At 50.3% G+C, this 20,025-nt stretch overlaps 1 protein-coding gene and 1 long non-coding RNA gene across 2 annotated transcripts in view; one reads left to right on the top strand and one right to left on the bottom strand.

Moving 5' to 3' along the window:
- FGD1 (FYVE, RhoGEF and PH domain containing 1) overlaps positions 1–20,025 on the top strand; it is a 37,616-nt gene continuing 17,591 nt past the window's right edge. Inside the window, exons 1-4 of the mRNA XM_055563483.1 lie at positions 1–431; positions 17,740–17,913; positions 18,219–18,396; positions 18,522–18,960. Of these exons, the coding sequence (XP_055419458.1) occupies positions 125–431; positions 17,740–17,913; positions 18,219–18,396; positions 18,522–18,960 (1,098 nt within the window). The 5' untranslated portion in view covers positions 1–124. The remainder of the gene's footprint in view (positions 432–17,739; positions 17,914–18,218; positions 18,397–18,521; positions 18,961–20,025) is intronic.
- On the bottom strand, positions 5,131–8,314 carry LOC129638798 (uncharacterized). Its single transcript, XR_008708020.1, has 3 exons — positions 8,195–8,314; positions 6,427–6,598; positions 5,131–5,508 (listed from the first exon to the last, which is right to left on the bottom strand). It is a non-coding gene; the product is annotated as an uncharacterized LOC129638798 (long non-coding RNA).

Below are 20,025 nucleotides of genomic sequence, written 5' to 3'. Positions count from 1 at the left end.
CGCAGCCCCGCCCCCCGAGCCTGAGGCCGCTGCTCCGCCGGGCGCCGGGCCTCCTCCGCCCGTGCCTCCGCCCCAGGAGCTGGAGCCAAGCGGGGAGCCCGGGCCCCGCGCCCAGGCCCGGACCATGCACGGCCACCGAGCCCCGGGGGGCGCCGGGCCTTCAGAGCCCGAACACCCAACCGCGAACTCCCCCGGCGCCGCGTCACCGGCCTATGCTGACTCGGACCCTGGAGCCTCGGAACCCGGACTGCCGGTGCCCAGGGGCTCAGGCTCGGCTCTCGGCAGCCTCTTGGATCCCCAGTTTGCCGGACCCTCGGACACCAGCCTGGGCGTCGCTCCAGGCCCCCGGGTCTTGCCCTGCGGCCCCAGTCCACAGCACCACCGGGCCCTACGCTTCTCCTACCACCTGGAGGGCTCGCAGCCCCGGCCTGGTGAGTGATTGAGAGAGAATGGGAGCCCCAGCCGTGGGCCTGGGAGCGGGTTCTTGTTCTCAGGGCCGGCTCACTCACCACAGCCCTTCGACTGTTCTCAACCTCCAACCCCTTCCCTCGCTCCTCGGCCTTCTAATTCTTTCAACCCCAGTCCCACCCCCACCCTCAACTCCCGCCTCCTCTCTGTCCACTGTGCCCTTTCAACCATTGCGACCCCCTTCTCTTCTATCTGCTGAGGCTAATGGGAGAGGGACCACTCTAAGAAAAAAGGGTAGGATTGCAAGGCAGGAAGGGGGATTTGGTTGGAGGAACCGGGGCTTGTTTGGGGGAATGGGAGAAAAGGAGTCTCCCATTTGCCAAGCACCTACGTTGTGCCAGGCACCGGGCTGGATGCTTTACATGGGTTTTAATTTCATCTTCAGGAGCCTCCTGTGAAGTGGATATCATTAGCCCCATTTTGTAGGTGAGGAAACTGAGGCTCAGAGAAGTTTAGTAACCTGTCCAAGGTCACACAGCTAGTATGGAGACAGGATTCCAAAACAGATCTGTTTGAGTCCAAAGTCTATGGTCTTTCTGCTTCCCCAAACTGAGCTTGGAGACCATGAAAGTAATGCCAAGCCTTCTGCTTATGTGATTTTCTCCTGTACTATTCAGCAGCTCTGGAGTATGAGTGGAAAAAAAAAGAGGGATGGTGGATTGATCCAAGGTTGGGGTTTTGCCAGTGTGTATGGCAGGAGGACAAGGGAAGGAGGGAGTGAAAGGTGCTGATGAGAGAGAAAGGTGGTCTTAAGAGGTGGACCTTGGAGATCAAGTTGGAAGGAAGGGCTGGAGGTGGTGATAGGTAGGGAGATAGCAGAAAGGTGGTGATGGTTGGAGGGGGCGATGCAAAAGCCAGTTGTAGCAGAGCTGGAGAGGTGCAGGACTACAAGATTGGTTGTGAGAAGTCAGGATGCTTGAACTTGGATTTGCAGATTGGAGTGGCTCTAGGTCAAGCTGGGACCACTGACCACTGCCTGGAGAGGCCTTCATGCTGCAAAGACCTGAGTGTCTGAGGAGTCCAGCAGGGCCTCCTCTATCTGGGAACATCCCATGTGGACCTGAGCCCAGGAGCCATGGAGGAAGAACAGTGCCTTCCACTAGGCAACAATGAAGGAGCTGTTGAGCCTCTGGGACCTCCCAGGGCCCACATCCCAGGCTCCTCAGATTTAGGGGACTGTGGACCAGCACCAGGTAGCATTAGCAAAGCATATAAGTATGAGCAACTTGTGTCCCTTGCTGCTCTTGTGACCTTGAGCTAGTCGTGGAACCTCAGGGGCTCCCTCCAAATGGGCTGGAGATAAATCAGCTAACAATAGGCCTTTAACACCCTGCCTGCATGTTGCTCCTGCTGACTTTCCAAACTCCCCTTGACAGACACTGTGTGGAGCAGGTTACTCACCCACTTTATTGCAGCACCTTCTTTCAGATCCCAAAACATGCCACAAGCACTCCCACCTCAGGGCTTTTGCATCTGCTTTTCCCTCTGCCTGGCAGCTCTTCCCCCAGCTCTCCACCTGGCTTGTTTCTTACCCTTCAGGTCTCAGCTCAAATGTCAACTCCTCTGAGAGACCTTCCCTGATCACTTTAGGTAGGGGCCCTTGTGGGTGTCCATCGAAGTTGCCAGTGCACTTCCATCCTTGCACTTGGTACATATGCAGTTATCTTATTCTATGTGTCTACTTATTTATTGCCTGTCTTCCTCAACTAGAATGTGAGCTCCATGAGGGCAAGGGGATTGTATCTGTTTTGTTCATCATTGGATCCCCAGCAATGGCATAGTGGCTAGCATACAATAGATGCTTAATAAATCCTTGTTGAACAAATGCCTAAACAGATACAAAGGGGCCACATAGTAGGAGCTCAGTAATATTTGTCTAAGAGAAGAACAACTGAACTCCTGCCCTCCAGATACTCTTGGTATGGGAGTCAGTAGCTGGGCAGCATCTGGGCCCCTGGTCTCTGGCCTCTGATCAATACACAGCAGTGATTCTTCCCACTCCACCAGTCCTTCCAAATTACAATCATAATACCCATCATGAATCACTCCCCTCCTCCCCACAAAAAGCAGCACAGATTTCCTACACTCTTTTTTCCCAATGAAGTCCCTGCCTTAGTAGTTTAGTTCAGTTGCTCAGTCGTGTCCAACTCTGTGCAACCCCATGGACTGCAGCATGTCAGGCTTCCCTGTTCATCACCAACTCCTGGAGCTTGCGCAAACTCCTGTCCATCGAGTCTGTGATGCCATCCAACCATCTCATCCTCTCATCCCCTTCTCCTCCTGCCTTCAGTCTTTCCCAGCATCAGGGTCTTTTCTAATGAGTCAGTTCTTTGCATTAGGTGGCCAAAGTATTGGAGCTTCAGCATCAGTCCTTCCAATGAATATTCAGGGCTGATTTCTTTTAGGACTGACAAACAGTATTAAAAGGCCTTAGTCATTGGTGGGTGTCTTTTTCTATTTTTTCACTTCAAGATGAGAAGTGGGAATAAAAAAGGTGTCAGGGAAGGACCTGACCTCTCATTCAACCATTCCTCACTAACTCACTGTAGGACCCTGGGTGAGTGACTTCCCTTCTTTGAGCCTCAAATTTCCTCATTTATAGAATGCCATGAGGAGTCTATGAGATAGTGGTTGCAAAGCCTGCAGAATGAAATAAAATTTAAAAAAAGAAAAACCTTCTGAAGTGGAGGCGGAGGAATTACTCAGGCCCTGGCAAGACAAGCACTGAGCCATGTGATTCACAGCAGCATGGGGCGTGAGAGCCCGCCTCCCCCACTGCCTGGCCAACCCAGGAGAAGGCACAAGTGACTTGCTTCTTTCTCTACAGGACTCGCCTATAATTGGCCCAAAGAGGGCAGGGTTGGTGATTGTAGGGTGTGTGTGTGTGTGTGTGTGCGCGCGCGTGTGAGAGAGAGAGAGAGAGAGAGAGAGTCTTAAGTTTCAATTAAAGGGTTGAAACATTTTTAGTCCATATGTTAACATTTCTGTGTGCCTCCTGGCTTCCTCCCTCAGACTGCTGAAGCCTTTATAGAATCACCATCCTTAGGAGCCAGCGGTCCATCCTGGTGGTATATGTGTGTGTGTGGGGGGTGCTTTTTAAAATAATATATTAATATCTTATCCATGGGAAAGCTTTGAATTGCTTCAAAGTGCTTTGTCTTTTAGTTACCCTGATTCCTATCCAGGGGTTGGATGATTGTTTTTATGCCCATTTCCCAGGTTAATAAAATGTGAGGCCTTATTGGGTTACTGAGATAACCTCTCTGAGATACAAGAGAGTGCTTTGAGAGAGTTGGAAAGGAGTTCCCAGGTATAGGTTTGTTCATAGCGATTTGGGAAGAACCCTACCCTCTTCCTCAGCTTTGGGAATATCTTTCTAGATGCTGGTTGGGAGATAGCTTGGGACTTGACCTTAGCTCAGTTGAAAGAGTTGCAAAGCATTAAAGCCTGGTGTTAAAGTGGGTAGTGGAAGGACTGAGTTGAGGGAGGCAGCAAGAGGGGCTGGCTTCTCCTGATTTGGAGCCTAGGACATCATCTGACACACTAAAAGTTAGAATTGGAGCTGGAAAGGTCCCTTGTCACAATCTGGTCCTGGATTTCCTTAAACTAGATGAAAATCAGAATCCCTTGTTGACTTTGAAAAAGTAAATGTGATTCCCAGACTCTACCTCAGAGCTCCAGAATCTTGGGGTTGCAACCCAGGAATCAATTATGAAAACTCCCCAGGTGATTCTGATATATAGCCTAGAATGGGCACCATTCTTGACCATGGAGACTCTGAGAGGCAGTTTAGCTGTGATCCTACAGTGAGTCAGTATCATTAGGATACCACATCAGCCTCTACTCTGACGTTGTTTTCCCAGGACCCTTTTTTGGCCACCTCACCATAACTTCCAACCCTGAAGGGAGGCATGGGATCTAAGCTAAAGGGAATGAGTCAACCTCTCACCCATATAAGCACAGACACTGGGAACCTCAGTTTACCCTTTATGCCCAGCTCTTGTGAATGGCTGCCATTTGGCCATTCAAGTTGGAAGGCAGTTACAGTTCTGGGACTCTGGGACAGAGGAAACCTTGGTATCAGCAGCATCCAGCACAAGGCCTGGCCCAAAGGAAGGGCTCTAGAAGGGTGTCAGCAAGGTTTTCAGAACTAGGAGGAACATGGAGGCAGTTCAGATAGGAAGTTCAGTATGAGCAAAGGCACTGAGACATGAGGCATCCTGGGACAGGGGCTGACATTGGGAGAAGCAGAAAGATAAGGCTGGTGAAGGAACTTTATCCTGATGGCAAAGGGGAATTTTGATGTGCTCAGATATGGGTGTTTAAGAATTTTCCATGGCTGTATGTGGAAGAGTGGATGGTAGGACCCCACAAGAGTGGGATCGGAGACAGGCAGGTAGAGATTGCAGTCATCCAAGCAAGAGGTGATGGTAGTTTGGATTAGAGAAATGGCAGGTGCAGAAGGTAAGATCTGAGAGGTATTTTGGTGCTAACATGGACAGATCTTGGATGTAGAGGCTGAGGAAGAGAGAAAAGTCCAGGATGTTTCTGAGTTGTTTTCTGAAATCAACTACAGTGACCTAGTAGATAGTGGTGGGGCCACCTACTTGCAAGAGAAGGAGCAGGTTTGAGGGAAGATACTGAGGTACATTTGAAACCTGCTGCATTTGAGAGTCCTGGAGGGACACCTGGGTGGATGTGGCCAACAGGCATTTGGATGTAGGGTTGGAAAGCTCTGAAGAGAGTTCTAGGCCAGAGATGTTTGGGCGTTTTTCCACCACCAATGAGTACCACCAGCCACACAGCAGCTCATGGGGAGAGTGTACATGGTTCTGGGGGCCAGTCCCATCCTTGAAGACATAGATAGTGAAGTCAGCAGTCACCTTCAGGTGAATCATTCATTACTTGCCCAAAATTTGCCTTAGAAATGCCATTTGGGATAGGGGGAGGAGCAGTTTTTAAAGTATATTTGCATAAAGCTGAGATCCATTTCACATATACCCAGGGTATTGGCTGTTGCACAGAATGAAGGGAGTATTCCTGAAAAGCAAACCAAACATTAGTAAATCCCTGTGACTCCCTCCATGTTTTCCCTGCTGAGGGCATCCTGAGAGGCCTTAGAGGAAGGTTGCTCATGGAAAGAAGAGAGGACTCCTGAAAGGAGGGGGCGGTGGGCTCTGCTGGTGGTTTTTGGAGAGCAGCAGTTTGAGATTCCAGAGGAGTGTCTGAGAAAGGACCCAGATTTGGTTCCTAGTCACCTGGGACCTCCCAAACAAATACAACAAAGGTAGCTACAAAAAGGACTAAAAGAATTGAAGTCTCCAATTGCAGATGGTTGGCGCCCCCATTCCTCCACCCTTTCAGGTTCCTCTGCCTCTAGGGGATGGCCTGGCTGGGGCTACTTGGTCCTTCAAGGGTGAGTGGTAGCTAACAGTGCCCCAGACAGATGCCAGCCATGGCTTTCTGGAGGCCAGTTAGCTAAATGCCTTAGGCAGATGTGGAGCTGGCCAGACGCTGTCTGGGTGTGGCTAGGACCTGTCTGGAAAGAGGACAGGAAGTGTAGTCTCCTGATGCCCAGCCTGGAAGAGTTAACTGCCCTCAACTGTAGAGAGCAGTCTTCCCTGGAATAGTGAGTCCAGCCTCTCCAGGGTCCAATACCCAGTTCCTTGGACCTGGAAGGCATGACATCTCCAAAAGATACCTCAACACAGAGGACTGGAGACAAGGATGAGGCTAGCAGCAGAAGGAACTCAGCACTCCTGATTCACTATGCCCTCAGGCTTCCCTTCCCACCACAACGCCTTCATTTCCCCATATGTAACATTGAGGACCTGTTCATCACATTCGTCTGGTATATAATAGGGCATCAATAAGTTCTTGGTGAGCAGATAAGGCAGAGTGAAAGAGAGGAGGGAGGAGGACATTTCTTTATTTAACAAACGTTTATTGAGTACCTACTTTTTGCTTGGCCCTCTGAGTTGCTGGCTGGACAACAAGGCAGGCTCAGTCCCTGTCCTCGTGGAGCTCCTTTCTAGCAGGGAAGACATGACAGGTAATTCCAAGCACAGATGCTGCAGGAACAGATGAGGAGGGGGCAGGCAGGTAAAAGAGAGGACACTTGAGCTGAGATCTGAAGGATAAATAGGAGTCCAGAGGTAAGGAGAAGCAGAAAAGCTGTTCAGGCCCACGAGAATGACATGTGCCAAAGCCCCAGGCAGAGGAGAGCACTTTCGAGGAACAGACAAGAGGCCTTTGTGCCTGGAGGGTGGGGGTGGGGAAGTATTCTCTAGCTGGGCCTTACTTGTCCCTGCACTCAGGAGTTTTGGAGTTCACTCCAGAGGCAATGGGAGCCCACCACCAGGCTGCAAAAATTGAAGGGGATTGTGTTTTCATAAGCTGGTTGTGGTGTGGAGAATACCTCAGGAGGACCCTGAGGATGGGAGGGAAACCGGTTAGGAGGCTGGACTGGGAAAAATAGCCTATGGATTCCTGCCCTCCGAAGAAGTTGAGTCTACAGGACTTGGGGTCTGGCTGGACTCAAGTGAGTTGAAGGAGCAGGAGGAGTCTCAAAGAAAGCCAAATCTCTGGCTTAGGGAACTGGGTGGCTGGAGGTGCAGTTCCTGGGGTGGGGAAGCAGGAGGAGGAGCCACTAGGAGCTGGGGTAGAGCTGGGGTTTAGAATGCACTGAGTGTGAGGAGCCTGGAAAAGGGGCATCTGTGTGGCAGTGCCCAGTCAGTGTCAACTGTGTCCATCTGGGCCCCAGACTAAGGATGGGAGGGTGAGGGGCACAGGTGTGTGGCTGAGGCCCAGAGAGGGAACTGAAGGCTTTTCCCATTGCTGTTGCTGGCAGCTTTTAGCCCTCAGCGGCACTTCCACTGAGAAGGGGTTAAATCAGGGAGGGAGGGCTCCTGGAGAAAGCGGGAAGGGCGGGACTGGCAGCACAGCCCCAAGAAGCTCAAGCTGGCACAGAAGCTCTTCTGCCTGGGCCTTCTAGGCCCTTGCCACCTCCCACGCTGCTGCCTTCAACTTCACCTTCACCTTCCCTGCTCCCCCTTCTGCAGCTTCCCGGCTCGCCTAGACTGGGCCTCCCTGCCTAATGCGTTCCAGGTGTAGCCACGGCCCCCTCCCCCACCGGGGACACAGGGGAGGGGGGCAGGGAAGGTGCTGGGCTCTTTCACACTGCATCTCTCTGGGACTTCAGGACTTTGAGTCTCCAGACAGCTTCTGTCTCCGGAGAACCCCTTTCTCCCATGTCCCTGGCAGGGGCAGGCAGTGGTGAGAGCCCCCTCCCCAGCTCTGCCACTTTCTACTTTCATGTGATCCTGAGCAAATCACCTCACCCCTCTGAACGTCGGTTTTCTCATATACAAAATGGAGTTAGCATCCTCACCTCCTAGGGTGGTTAGGATTAAATGCCACAAGTAGAGCACATTGTAGCCATGTTCAACAAGTGGCCCTGGTCTGCCCTTTTTGTCCCCTTTGCCTCTCTGGGCCTGCATCTCTCAGTGTCACTGTCTCTCTTCTGACTCGCCCCACCCCTTTTTTCCTGACTCCCTCTCTAGCTGTCCGAATTTCTGGGTCTCTGTAGTTTTCCTGTCTTTGTCCGGGCTCTCTCTGTCTTTTTCCCCTCATGATTTCTCTGTGTCACCAAATCTCAATTTTGACTGGGCCTCGGGGAAGTGGGGAGGGGGGATGGGTAAGTGTTGGGGGCTCTGGGGTCACACACAGCAGGGGTCAGAGGGGCCATTCCCCAGTGGCTTTGTCCTCAAGGGGAGGGAAATCCCAGCCAGCGTGGCAGCCCCAGCACCGGGTAATTACTGCCCCCAGTGCTCCCAGCTGCAGCTCCACTCCCTTCCCTTCCTGTCCTCTTAAGTCCCCAGCCCCTCCCTGGGGGTGGAGCTACCACTCCCAGCCTTCTCTGGCCTCAGGTCCAGAGACGCTGGGAGGAGTTGGTTAGGCCCTCACAGTAATCAAGAAACTAGAAGAGAGATAGGCTGTCTGTGCTCCCTTATGGCTGTTGTGTGTGTGTGTGTGTATGTATGCACATGAGGGCACATGTGCCTGGCTGCCTAACTGTTTTTGTCTCCATGGGTCTGTTTTGTGTATATCTTAATTTTCTTGTTATTATATATTTCCACGTGTATGTTGTTATATACCCATGTGTGTCTGTGTGTGTCTCTAGGTCTGTATATGTTAAGTGTTCCTTTATTCTTGTTTTGTGTCACCTTGGCTCTGTCTGAGCCCTTGAGCCTTTTCCAGTTGTTTCTGTATGTGGGTCTCTCTGTATGTAGACTGTGTGTATGTGTTTCTGTACTAGTGCCTATCTCTGCGTGGCCCCTATGGGTCTGTATCTTGGTAGCAGTGGTTAGTGGAGGAGGAGAGCGCCTGCCTGTCTTGTGGCCTTTTCGGCCCCTTCCTTCTATTCTTTCCTATTCTTACAAACCCAGGATTCTATTCACTGTGCCCTTCAAACACATGCTTTACCGCCCCACCCCTAGTATCCAAACCTTTGCTCAGTTTTCTTCCCTTGCCTGCAGGACTGTGCCCAGTCCATCTATACATGAAAAAACACTTCCTGGATGACTGAACTCAAAATCCATTTCCTTTAGAAAGTTCTCTTCCCTCCCCCTCTCCTCAATGTGATTTCTTTCCCAATTCAGCAGACATTGAGTGAGGATGTGCTCTGTGACTCTGGACACAAACACACTTGGGATCCAATCTCAGTTCAACCACTTCCTCAAGCAAGTTATTTTGTTTCTCTGTGCCTCAGTTTCCTCATTTGTAAAATGGAGCTAATAGCATACAGAGAATACAGAACTAAAAAGCATCTTGATGAAAGTGAAAGTGGAGAGTGAAAAAGTTGGCTTAAAGCTCAACATTCAGAAAACGAAGATCATGGCATCTGGTCCCATCACTTCATGGGAAATAGATGGGGAAACAGTGGAAACAGTGTCAGACTTTATTTTGGGCTCCAAAATCACTGCAGATGGTGACTGAAGCCATGAAATTAAAAGACGCTTACTCCTTGAAAGGAAAGTTATGACCAACCTAGATAGCATATTGAAAAGAGAGACATTACTTTGCCAACAAAGGTCCATCTAGTCAAGGCTATGGTTTTTCCTGTGGTCATGTATGGATGTGAGAGTTGGGCTGTGAAGAAGGCTGAGCACCGAAGAATTGATGGTTTTGAACTGTGGTGTTGGAGAAGACTCTTGAGAGTCCCTTGGACTGCAAGGAGATCCAACCAGTCCATTCTGAAGGAGATCAGCCCTGGGATTTCTTTGGAAGGAATGATGCTAAAGCTGAAACTCCAGTACTCTGGCCACCTCATGCGAAGAGTTGACTCATTGGAAAAGACTCTGATGCTGGGAGGGATTGGGGGCAGGAGGAGAAGGGGACGATGGAGGATGAGATGGCTGGATGGCTTCACTGACTCGATGGACATGAGTCTGAGTGAACTCAGGGAGTTGGTGATGGACAGGGAGGCCTGGCGTGCTGCGATTCATGGGGTCGCAAAGAGTCGGACAGGACTGAGCGACTGAACTGAACTGAGCATACAGAGTTGTTAGGACGGTGCTATATAGGAAACAATGCCTGGAGCAGAGTAGGAGTTCAACAAACAGTTGAATCCTCATACCTTATATCCTCCACAAAAAAGTAAGCACCTTGAGTTCCAGAGAGTTCTAAAAGTTCTTGCAATCTCCTGCTTTTTTCACCAGGCATCCTAAACAGGGAAGAAGACAAGACAGAACAAAAGGCAGATTCCAGTTCAGGGAACTGCTGACAAGTATTGCATGAGCCAGCTCTCTGAAACTCCTCAGGTCCCTAGGAGACTGGGCCCTTCCAGAGGGTGGAGGAGAGACTCCAAAGCTGCTGCCCCAGGGCCATAGCATGTCAGATAGGGCAGGAAGTAAACAGCAGATGTGGAAGGGGCCTTAAGGACCATCCAACTCAGATATTGCAAAGTGGTGGCCCACAAGTTGAATCTGACTCACAAATTTCATTTGACCTACTCAGTGTTTTTAAAATTAGGAAATTTCACACAAAAGTCTGGATTTCTGATTTTCTTGAAATATTGGAAGACCTGAAAATGCAGGGGTCCTGTTACTGCAAGGGGACAATTAGATAAAGGGGAGAAGCTGCTGTCCCTGCTTTAAGTGAGGCATATGCTCTCTAGTTTTCCACCATCCTCTATTGTTGTCCCATTTTACAGAAAGGTTCTCACTTTACACAAGGATCCTCACTTTACACAAGGATCCACACTTTACAGAAATGTTTTTCACTTTACAAAAGGAACCTCATTTTACAAGAGTTCCTCCATTTTACAGAACAGTCTTGTATTTCATCAGATTCCATTTACAGATGTCATGCATTTCACAAAAGGGTCTTTATAGAACGCTCCTCACTTTATAGAATGTCACTCCACTTTGAGGAAACCTTCTCCACATTGCAGGAATGGAATATTGCAAAGAAATTGAAGAAATTTTTTCCCTTTTTATCAAAGAGACCTCCATTTTACAGAATGTTTCTCCAGTTTTCAAAAGGGAACACTCTAGGAAGCTCCTTACTTGCCAGAATGGCTCCTACTTTCCTAAAATGCCTTCACTCTGCAGAAGATGCCTCCATTTTTCTGCAGAGTCCTTATGTTCACAAGACCAGTCTACTTCAAGGAAGGACTCTGAGCTAGCCACAGGGTTCCTATAGACAGCTCCCCCTGCACTTCTCATATTTGACAGAGCTTTGTGTTGAAACTTTCAGAGAGAACATCTGCCAGGCCAAACAAGTTTGGCTGCAAAAGCAGAGCAGTGCAGCTGGGCTGGACCTCACATTCAAGGGGCTGGTGGAAAGAGGTGGGGCAGCTACCCCACCTTTATCCTCTGCTTTTTTCTCAAGCTGAGGGGCTCCCCTTCCCCACCCCCAACAGAGCTGGCTTCCCAAAGGACACTTTCTTATTTGCTGTTCTTTTCCACTCCCTCTTCTTTCCCCACCCCACCCCACCCCCAGGAATTCAGCTGTCTCAGGGGCCTATCTCACACCCTAGAGAGGCAGGGATCCGGAGGTTGCTGAGAGAAACATGCACTGGGGGTCAGGAGGCCTGAGTGCCAGGGCTGGCTTCTGCCCACAGTAGCATCTCACCAGTTCCTACAATGAGAAGCACACACATACTCTCCCCATTTTGCAGATGGGGAAATTGGGGTCCAGAGTTGTGAAGCAATCCCCCAGGTCACCAGGGAGTTAATGGCTGAGTTCCAGTCTGCAGCCCTATTAGCTGTCTTGAGATTAAGCCAAGGCTACAGCTGGGAGAAGGGAGAGGGGGTGCTGCTGGCCAGGGAAGGGGAGAACTGGGAGCTGAAATTCCCGGAAAGAGGTGAGGGTCCAGTTCCAGTGGAAAAGTCCTTGCCCTCAAACTCAGCTATGGGGTAGACCTGCTCTGCCAGTAAGCCCAGAAGCACATGCTCAGGGCACCTGCCAATCAGTGCCATGAAGTTACCAGAAACAATTTCTGGAATGATTTTGCTATTTCAGTACCAATAAGTTGTCATGAGAAAATTCCAAACTCTGTTATACTTCTTGAAACTTACGATTGCATTTGGTTTCTATATTTTAATTGAATTTGAATGGAGGATGGGGTACCATTGTCTTTTCTCTGCCACTCTGTCTCTAGTAGAAATCCCGCCCTGATCTGAGGAACTGTCAGAGAGTGGGGCTGGATTCTGTGTTCATCTGTGACTGGGTTTGCACGTGTTTCTCAGTATGTTGATAGCTTTGCGTTGGGTTGCAACCTGTGGCCCGTGGGTTTATATATCTGTGTGCATAGTTTTGTTTCTTTGTGGATGTGCAGTTCTATTGGCTTTCAAGTTCAAGCCACATTGCTGGGGGGCTGGGGGCACTATGTGCTTTCCCTTCTTTGTCTCATGGACTCCTCAAAACCAGGGGTCTGTGATTGTTATCCTATTTTCCACACAAGGAAACTGAGGCTCAGATAGATGGAGAGGCTTGCCCAGGGTCACACAGTTAGTTAGTGAGGATGTTAGGATTTAACTGAGGTCTGTGTTACTCTTGAGCCAGATATTCCTAGTGAAGGCTTCACACATCTTAATCCATGCAGTTTGGTCAGCAAGTGTGATCAAGCCACCCTTCTTTGGAATAGTCAAGTATCACAGGTTTTTAAATTGTTGACTTTTTTTTTTTTTTTTAGTAAATAAGACCAGATTCAAGGTTATACCTGAAATAATGTCACTGTCATGAGCATTCAGGCACCCACTGAAGGGAAATTGGGTAGAACCCACAGCTTGCCTCATGCCACCTCAGAGGCCTGGCTTCACCTCATTTATTAGAATCCCTTCTTGACTAGAGCTTTTGGAATTCACCCCAAAAAAGTAGATTTGAATTTCAAATGTACAACAAAAATTTTTTAGTATAGCATAATATACTTTGGGGCTTCCCTGGTGGCTCAGTGGTAAAGAACCCACCTGCCAATGCAGGAGACGCAAGTTCTATCCCTGGGTTGGGAAGATCCCCTGGAGAAGGAAATGAGAACCCACTCCAGTATTCTTGCCTGGAAAATCCATGGACAGAGGACCCTGGTGGGCTACAGTCCATGGTGGTCGCTAAAAAGTCAGACACGACTTAGCGACTAAAACAATAAACAACAGCAACAAATACATTTTTACTTTAAGTATGCATGACATATGCTTATACTAAGAAATTATTCATTGCTTATCTGAAAGTCAGACGTAACCAAGCATCCTGTATTTTATCTGGCCATCCTGTCCCTGGCCTCTCCCTCCCTTGAGCTTCCCCAGTCCCGACAGGCTGACCCCCTTGCACTTCCTGAGCCGCACTTAGCTTTTCCTGAATGAGAGTCTCTTGTCTTTGAGATTGGGAGCTCCCTGAGGGTCAGGATCAAGATTGCCCTTCGGCCTGCTGAGGGCCTGTTGGAGGGTTTGCCCCACCCCACAGCAGAGCAGGGGCTGCACCTAGGCATCCTAGGGTGCCCAGGGCACATTTCCCATTAGCAACAAGAGATGTCTGAGTGTAAGTATGTGTGCACACCCTGTGCTGCACACGTTGCATGTGGACCTGTGAGCAGCTCTGTGGTTCTCAATGGGTCTTTGCAGTTTTCCTCAGTGCCCCCCCACTCAGACCAGGGACCAAACCTGTGACCCCTGCAGTGAAAGCCTTTGGTCAAGTGACTTTCTATGGGGGCATGCCCTTTGTGGCCTCTGTTCTAATGGGTCCTGGGGGCCCTGGTAAACCCAGTGGTCAAGGGACAGTGCTGGTGGAAGACCTTGTCAGGTGTGTGGGTGTGGGTGCAAGTGTGAGAGAGAATATTATGGATTATCAACCATAAAAAATGGACTGGAAGATTTCCCTGGCAGTCCAGTGGTTAAAACTCCACTTCCACTGCAAGGTGCACAGGTGGGGTTTTTTTTATTATTAATTTTAATTGGAGGATAATTGCTTTACAATATTGTGTTGGTTTCTGCCACACATCAACATGAATCAGCCACAGGTATATATAATGTCCCTTTCCTCTTAAACCTCCCTCCCACCTCCCACCCTTGGTTGTCACAGAGCACCGGGTTGAATTTGCTGCATCATACAGCAAATTCCCACTGGTTATCTATTTTACATATGGTAATGCTTTCAATATGTTTCAATGCTACTCTCTCAATAAAGGGGTGCAGGTCTGAACCCTGGTCAGGGAACTAAGATCCCATATGTCAAACAGCTTGGCACAAAAAAATTAATTTAAAAAATGGACTGGAGAAAATCAATGCAGGACTTAAGGGGGTGGGGATGGGATTGGGGAGTGGGAAGAGCTCTGGTATCTAGGGTAGGGGAAGACCTCCCCTGGGAGCTCCCTGAAGGCAGACATAGAATTTTCACCTTCTCCAGCACCTCGTCTACTGGGATCAGAGCAGGCTCAGAAGTATTCGGGGGACTAAACTAAGCCAAGGGAAGCCAGAGAGTTCAGCATGGTCGTGAGGGGCCATAGAGAACTAGCTGGGAAGCTTCTATTTTCCCTATGGGCAATGGGGAGTTCATGGCAGGTTCTTGTGCAGATAAGTGGTATGACTTGAGCTGGAGGTCCGTTAGCCACTTACAGGGAGCAACACGTGGAGCCATGGGGGACACTAAGGGGAAACATAGGAGGAGACAGGAAAATGTAGGCAGAGGAACATGGAGGGAACACTTTGCAATAGGAAAGAGAGGGATCTTCTATCTTCTTCCCTCAGTGGAGCCCTGCCTGGTTCTTGGCCAGGCTCAGGCTCCTGAATTGAAACCCTGTTGTCATAATCTGTGGGCAGGCTTGGGGGTGTTGTTCTCACCAGCTGCACTGGCTCCTGACTTTCTGAAGCACTGGGGCACACCTCTGCCCCTGTAGGTTCCCCCTTTCCCAGCTTCCTCTTGGAAAGCAGAGTTAAGAAGTCTGGTCTCAGATCAGTCTGCTGCAAGTCTGTCACTGACTTGCTTTGTGACCTTGGGCAAGTCACTGCCCCTCTCACTGCCTTCATCTCTTTGCTAGAATCTGCCCCTCTCACCTAGGAATCCAGGGTGTCCCTGAATATATCAGTCCCATTCTGCAGGGCTGCCTGCAAGGAGGCAGAGAGAAAGGAGAGGCAAGCTCACCTGTGAGCTCCCAGGTGAAGTGGGTGGGAAGGGAGCAGAGAGTGAGCCAGAGCAGGGCCACAGAGGGTGGCATGGTTACCCTATCCCCAGGACAAACTGGAGAGAGAGAGAGGGGTCCTAACTAGAGAGGGGCTTGACCGCCCTGGATGGACTGGGTAGGGAGGGCTTACCCAGGGAGGCCTGCCTGCTTTGAGGTATGGAGACAGGGCCAGGTGAGTGCCTCCAGGCCCAAGGAGGCAGACAAAAGGTACCTGCTGGGACCCTGGCACCCGTGTGTGTTACCCTGAGAGGGGTCTGCATGGTGGGGTGTCTGGCTTTGCTCTGTGGATCTCTGGCCCTCTCAGCTGTTCTCTCTCTGTCTCTCACTTTCTCTGGCCATGTGGTCTCTCAAAGTATGTCTCTGTATGTGCCGCCCTCAAGGTGATTCATCCTCATCAACCCCACGCCCAGGGGGAGGGCAGGGCAGGACCAGGCCAGGATATGCTGAGCAGGGCAGGGTAAGCAGCCCAGCTGAGCTGAGAGGAGCACCTCCTCCCTCCCAGCCAGGGCCCTGCCTGCTATGGGAAAGGAAGTGAGGAAACTGCACCCAAAGCCAGGTACTGAGTGGGGGAGGGGGGCTCAGCCCAGGGCCTAGGGCACCTTGTTCCTTCAGGGCTGGGAGGGGACCATGGCCTGAGACCCCAGGGTCTTTGTGACTGGATTGTGGCCTGATGGAGTCAGAGACCCTGGGAACCTGTTGGAACCCTGTGGGTTGGGCTACTCCCTCCCTCCAGGACTAGGAGACCTGAAATTTCCTGCTCCTCTTTTTGCCTGTGACCCAGTAGAGTATTTCTGTGTTGTAGCTGTATGTTTTTGCAACAGAGGCTGCATGTGACACCATGACTATATAGACCAGGAGGCAAGTGTCGTGTGTATACCTGAGCCCCTAAGACCCAGGGGCTCCACGGACATGTTTGTTTTATGAGTATGTCATAGTAAGTTACGCCATGTGTGATTGTGTGTCTGTGATTTTGGGTACATGGTGGCAGGTGACTTTGTATTGTTTAGTCATTGTGCAAGGTTGTGTATGACATGGTATAATAACCCCTGATGGCTATAGTCTTGTGACTGTGTGAACCATTTGCATGTGTAAACCTGTAACACCATATCCTGGTGTGTATGACACTGTGGCCCTGAGATTGTGAGATATGGTGTAAATGGCACTGTATATCTTTGTGACTCAGTGGAACCATATTTGAGGAGTATATAAGTGGGTATACGATGGCAAGTGGTTAGGTGATTGTTATATGAGCCTATGTGTGAAACTGTAGTTTTGCCACTGTGTGACTTGTGTCTTTGTGACTGTGCATGGCCATGTTTGCCAGTGCATGTAATACTGTGAGGGTGTATGATAATATGTGAAGCTGTGACTGTGGATCTTTGTGACTATGTGTGACCAGGCTTTCAGAAGTGTTTTGGCACGACTGGATGTTTGAATTTTGTGTCCCCGAAGTTCAGTGAAACAGTGTGAATAACACCTGTGTCTCTGTGACTGAGTGAACCCATTTGTGACTGGTCATGTATGAAACTGTGACACAGGGTAACAGACTCTCGGTGGCTATGAGAGGTCATGTGACTGTGGCATGGCAAAATTGGCACCATGTGTGGGTGTGAGTTCTGGGGGCTCTTGGCTGCCACTCCCTCTCTTGTCCTGACACCTATTTGCTGCATCCTTCCCTACACGATGGTCTTTCATAGCTCTCTTCTGCCCACAGGCTGGTCACCCAGCTCGTCAAACTGCCATCCGGGGCTTGCCCTCTCTACTCTGCTCTGCTTCCTCCCTGACTTCTCTATCATCTGAAACCTGCCACACACAGATCCCTGCCACACTCTTTCCCTTAGAATGTGTCATCCCTGGGTGCAGAAGTCCCCTCACACCTCCCAGACTGAATCTTCTCACCTCAGGGTGACCATCATCTCCCCCAGGACCAAAGACAGAGGTGGGTTTAGGGACCCCACAGTGAAGGAAGAGGGACAATGCAGAAAGGCCTCACTTTACTGAATTTTTTTGCCTGGTGTCCTAAAGCTGTTCCTGTAACCTGAACTCTGTGTGCTGGCTGTGTGTGGGTGTGTGTAGGTGTGGAAATAGAGGAGAATAGTACAGATTAGTGAGAAGCTTGGATTTTAAGAAGCAAAACTTTTATTCATGAAATATAATTTCATTATTTTCAGCTATATAAAATTGTAGAAAAGGAAGTCCAGATATCCTCAGGAACTGAAGAGAAAATGTGAAGAACGGTTTAGGCTCAGCATCTCACTATGACTATATAAACAACGGAGCAAGCATGTACACAAACCATAGGCTTCTTGTGCCTGCCCCCAGCCTGGTTAAACTCCCTAGTAATGATGCCTGCTGACATACAAGAAATCAATGTACTAACCACAAAGAACTCTTGTCTATTAATGAAAACAGCTAGCCACAACCCTGGGCCTGGCTCCCCATCTGACTGCTGGAGTAAAGGTTTCCCAGAAAGACAGTGTAGCCAGGAGAGGGGTTCAGAGGAACTCGATACCACAGGTACCTGCTAAGACATAAAACTTTCCAGTCTCCTTTGGGATAATCAGTTGCTTAACACAGTTTCTCCCTTTCTGCAGGGATGCACCAGGGAAACCGGATCTTGGTTAAAAGTTTGTCCCTTGACCCTGGCCAGGGCCTTGAGCCTCATCCAGAAGGTCCCCAGCGACTTCGCTCAGACCCAGGCCCCCCCACTGAAACCCCCAGCCAGCGTCCTTCGCCACTGAAGCGGGCACCGGGCCCAAAGCCACAGGGTAAGTGGTTCCAGAGAGGGGATAAAGAAATGTCCCAGGAGAGGGGACAGAGGAAAGGAAAGGTTTGCCAGTGGCCAAGGAGAAGGCTTGTTAGAAGGACAGGAAGCACCGCAGTCTAGGAGCAGAGGGCTATGACCTAAAGCTAATGAGCACATACTGGCATCTCACCTCAGGCCAGTTCTGTGCCTGTCTCAGGCAAAGGTGCAGACCGGGGGTTTGTGGAGGGGCTTGTGGCCTGGCTGCAACAGCCAACTTCAAACTCAGCCTATTGGGATCTCCCCTCTTTATCCCATCCATCTCTCTAGTCCCCCCGAAGCCCAGCTACCTGCAGATGCCCCGGATGCCCCCACCACCTGAGCCCATCCCACCCCCACCATCACGCCCACTGCCTGCAGACCCCCGAGTAGCCAAGGGCCTGGCCTCCAGGACAGAGGCCAGCCCCAGTTCTGCAGCAGTATCCTCACTGATTGAGAAATTTGAAAGGTGAGTCCAGCTCCCAGGGGACCCTGTGGGGGGAGGGTGGGCCTGGAATAGAAAGGACAGTTGTAAGACAGGCCTCTCAGTCAAGCTCATGCCCTGCCTCCATGTGTGTCTACCACCCACCTCAGAGAGCCTGTGATTGTTGCCTCGGATAGGCCAGCCCCTGGCCCCAGCCCAAGTCCCACAGAGCCAGCCATGTTGCCACAGCCACCCCCACAGCCACCAGTGCCCCAGCTCCCCGAGGGCGAGGCATCCCGCTGCCTGTTCCTGCTGGCTCCTGGGCCCCGGGATGGCGAGAAGGTACCCAATCGGGACAGCGGCATTGACAGCATCAGCTCACCATCCAACAGCGAGGAGACCTGCTTCATCAGTGATGACGGGCCCCCTAGCCACGGCCTCTGCCCTGGGCCCCCTGCCCTGGCCAGTGTCCCTGTTGCCTTGGCCGACCCCCACCGGCCCAGCTCCCAGGAGGTTGATAGTGACCTGGAGGAGGAGGACGACGAGGAGGAGGATGAGAAGGACAGAGAAGTCCCAGCACCCCTGGTGGAGAGACAGGAGTCCGTGGAGGTATTGACCCACGTTCACCGAGAGGCAGGACTGTGTGGAGAAACCAGAAGCCTGGGTTTTACACTTGGTTCTTTCCCCAGCTCAGTATTTCTCAAAATAGGGCATTGTTTCCACTTGGAATGTTTGGCTTCCCTGGTCCCCTGGTACTAAATATCAGTAGCAGACCTGTACCGTGTCCCTGCATCACTGTAACTACAAAAATGACCATTCACAGTTCCAAGTGCCCGTGAGGAAAATTGTACCCTCATCCGAGAACCACCAGCTGGGCCTCAGTTTTTCCATCTTAAAGATGGGCATTCTGGTTGGGGATCTTTAGAGTCCTGCTCCAGCTGGACAATCCCCAGATTCAGTAGCTATGTGAGGTTGGGCAAGTCTCTGCTGCCCCACCATAATGTTAGCTTCCTTATTTGTAAAATGGAAAGTCACATCCAGAGAGACTTCCAGACAGCCGGCCTCTGGAAGGGCACAAGAACTTAGAGCCCCCTAGGAGCCTGAGGCTGTGGGACAAAAGCTCTCGGCAGCAGGAATCCCTTTCTGCGCCCCAGCAGCTAACACTGCTTCTGAGGCATCCTTGCACTTAATTAGGTCGTAGCCAGAATACCTGTGTCACCAGAACCCAGCTCAGATGTGGGAGCCAAGGTCTGGGACTCAGAAAATATGTGTCCAGTAAACAGGCAAGAAGGCCAACAGGCAATGAGTTTTATACACTTTTATTCTTTTGGGTTTTCCTCACACCCCAGGTACTCAGCAAGCCTTTACTGACAATGAACTGAGTGGGTGAATAACTAACATTTATAGTCTACTTAATCCATAGTGTGCTGTGTTTCACTTACATTAAATCATTTAGTTGACTAAATTAAAAATGGACTTAGGTCCTATTATTATCTGTATATGTAGATGAAGAGACTTAAATACAGAACATTTATACAACTTATTCAAGCTAGTAAATGGCAGAGCTACAATTTGAACCTAGCTAGGAAGTCTGACTTTCTAGCCCACACCTTACCCACTACACTATGCAGAGTGAATAGAGGGAGCAGGTGGCCTGGTGAATGAGTGGCTGAA

Source organism: Bubalus kerabau, chromosome X (assembly GCF_029407905.1).
Source record: "Bubalus kerabau isolate K-KA32 ecotype Philippines breed swamp buffalo chromosome X, PCC_UOA_SB_1v2, whole genome shotgun sequence".
NCBI lineage: Eukaryota > Metazoa > Chordata > Mammalia > Artiodactyla > Bovidae > Bubalus > Bubalus kerabau.
This window is presented reverse-complemented; position numbering and strand designations above follow the sequence as displayed.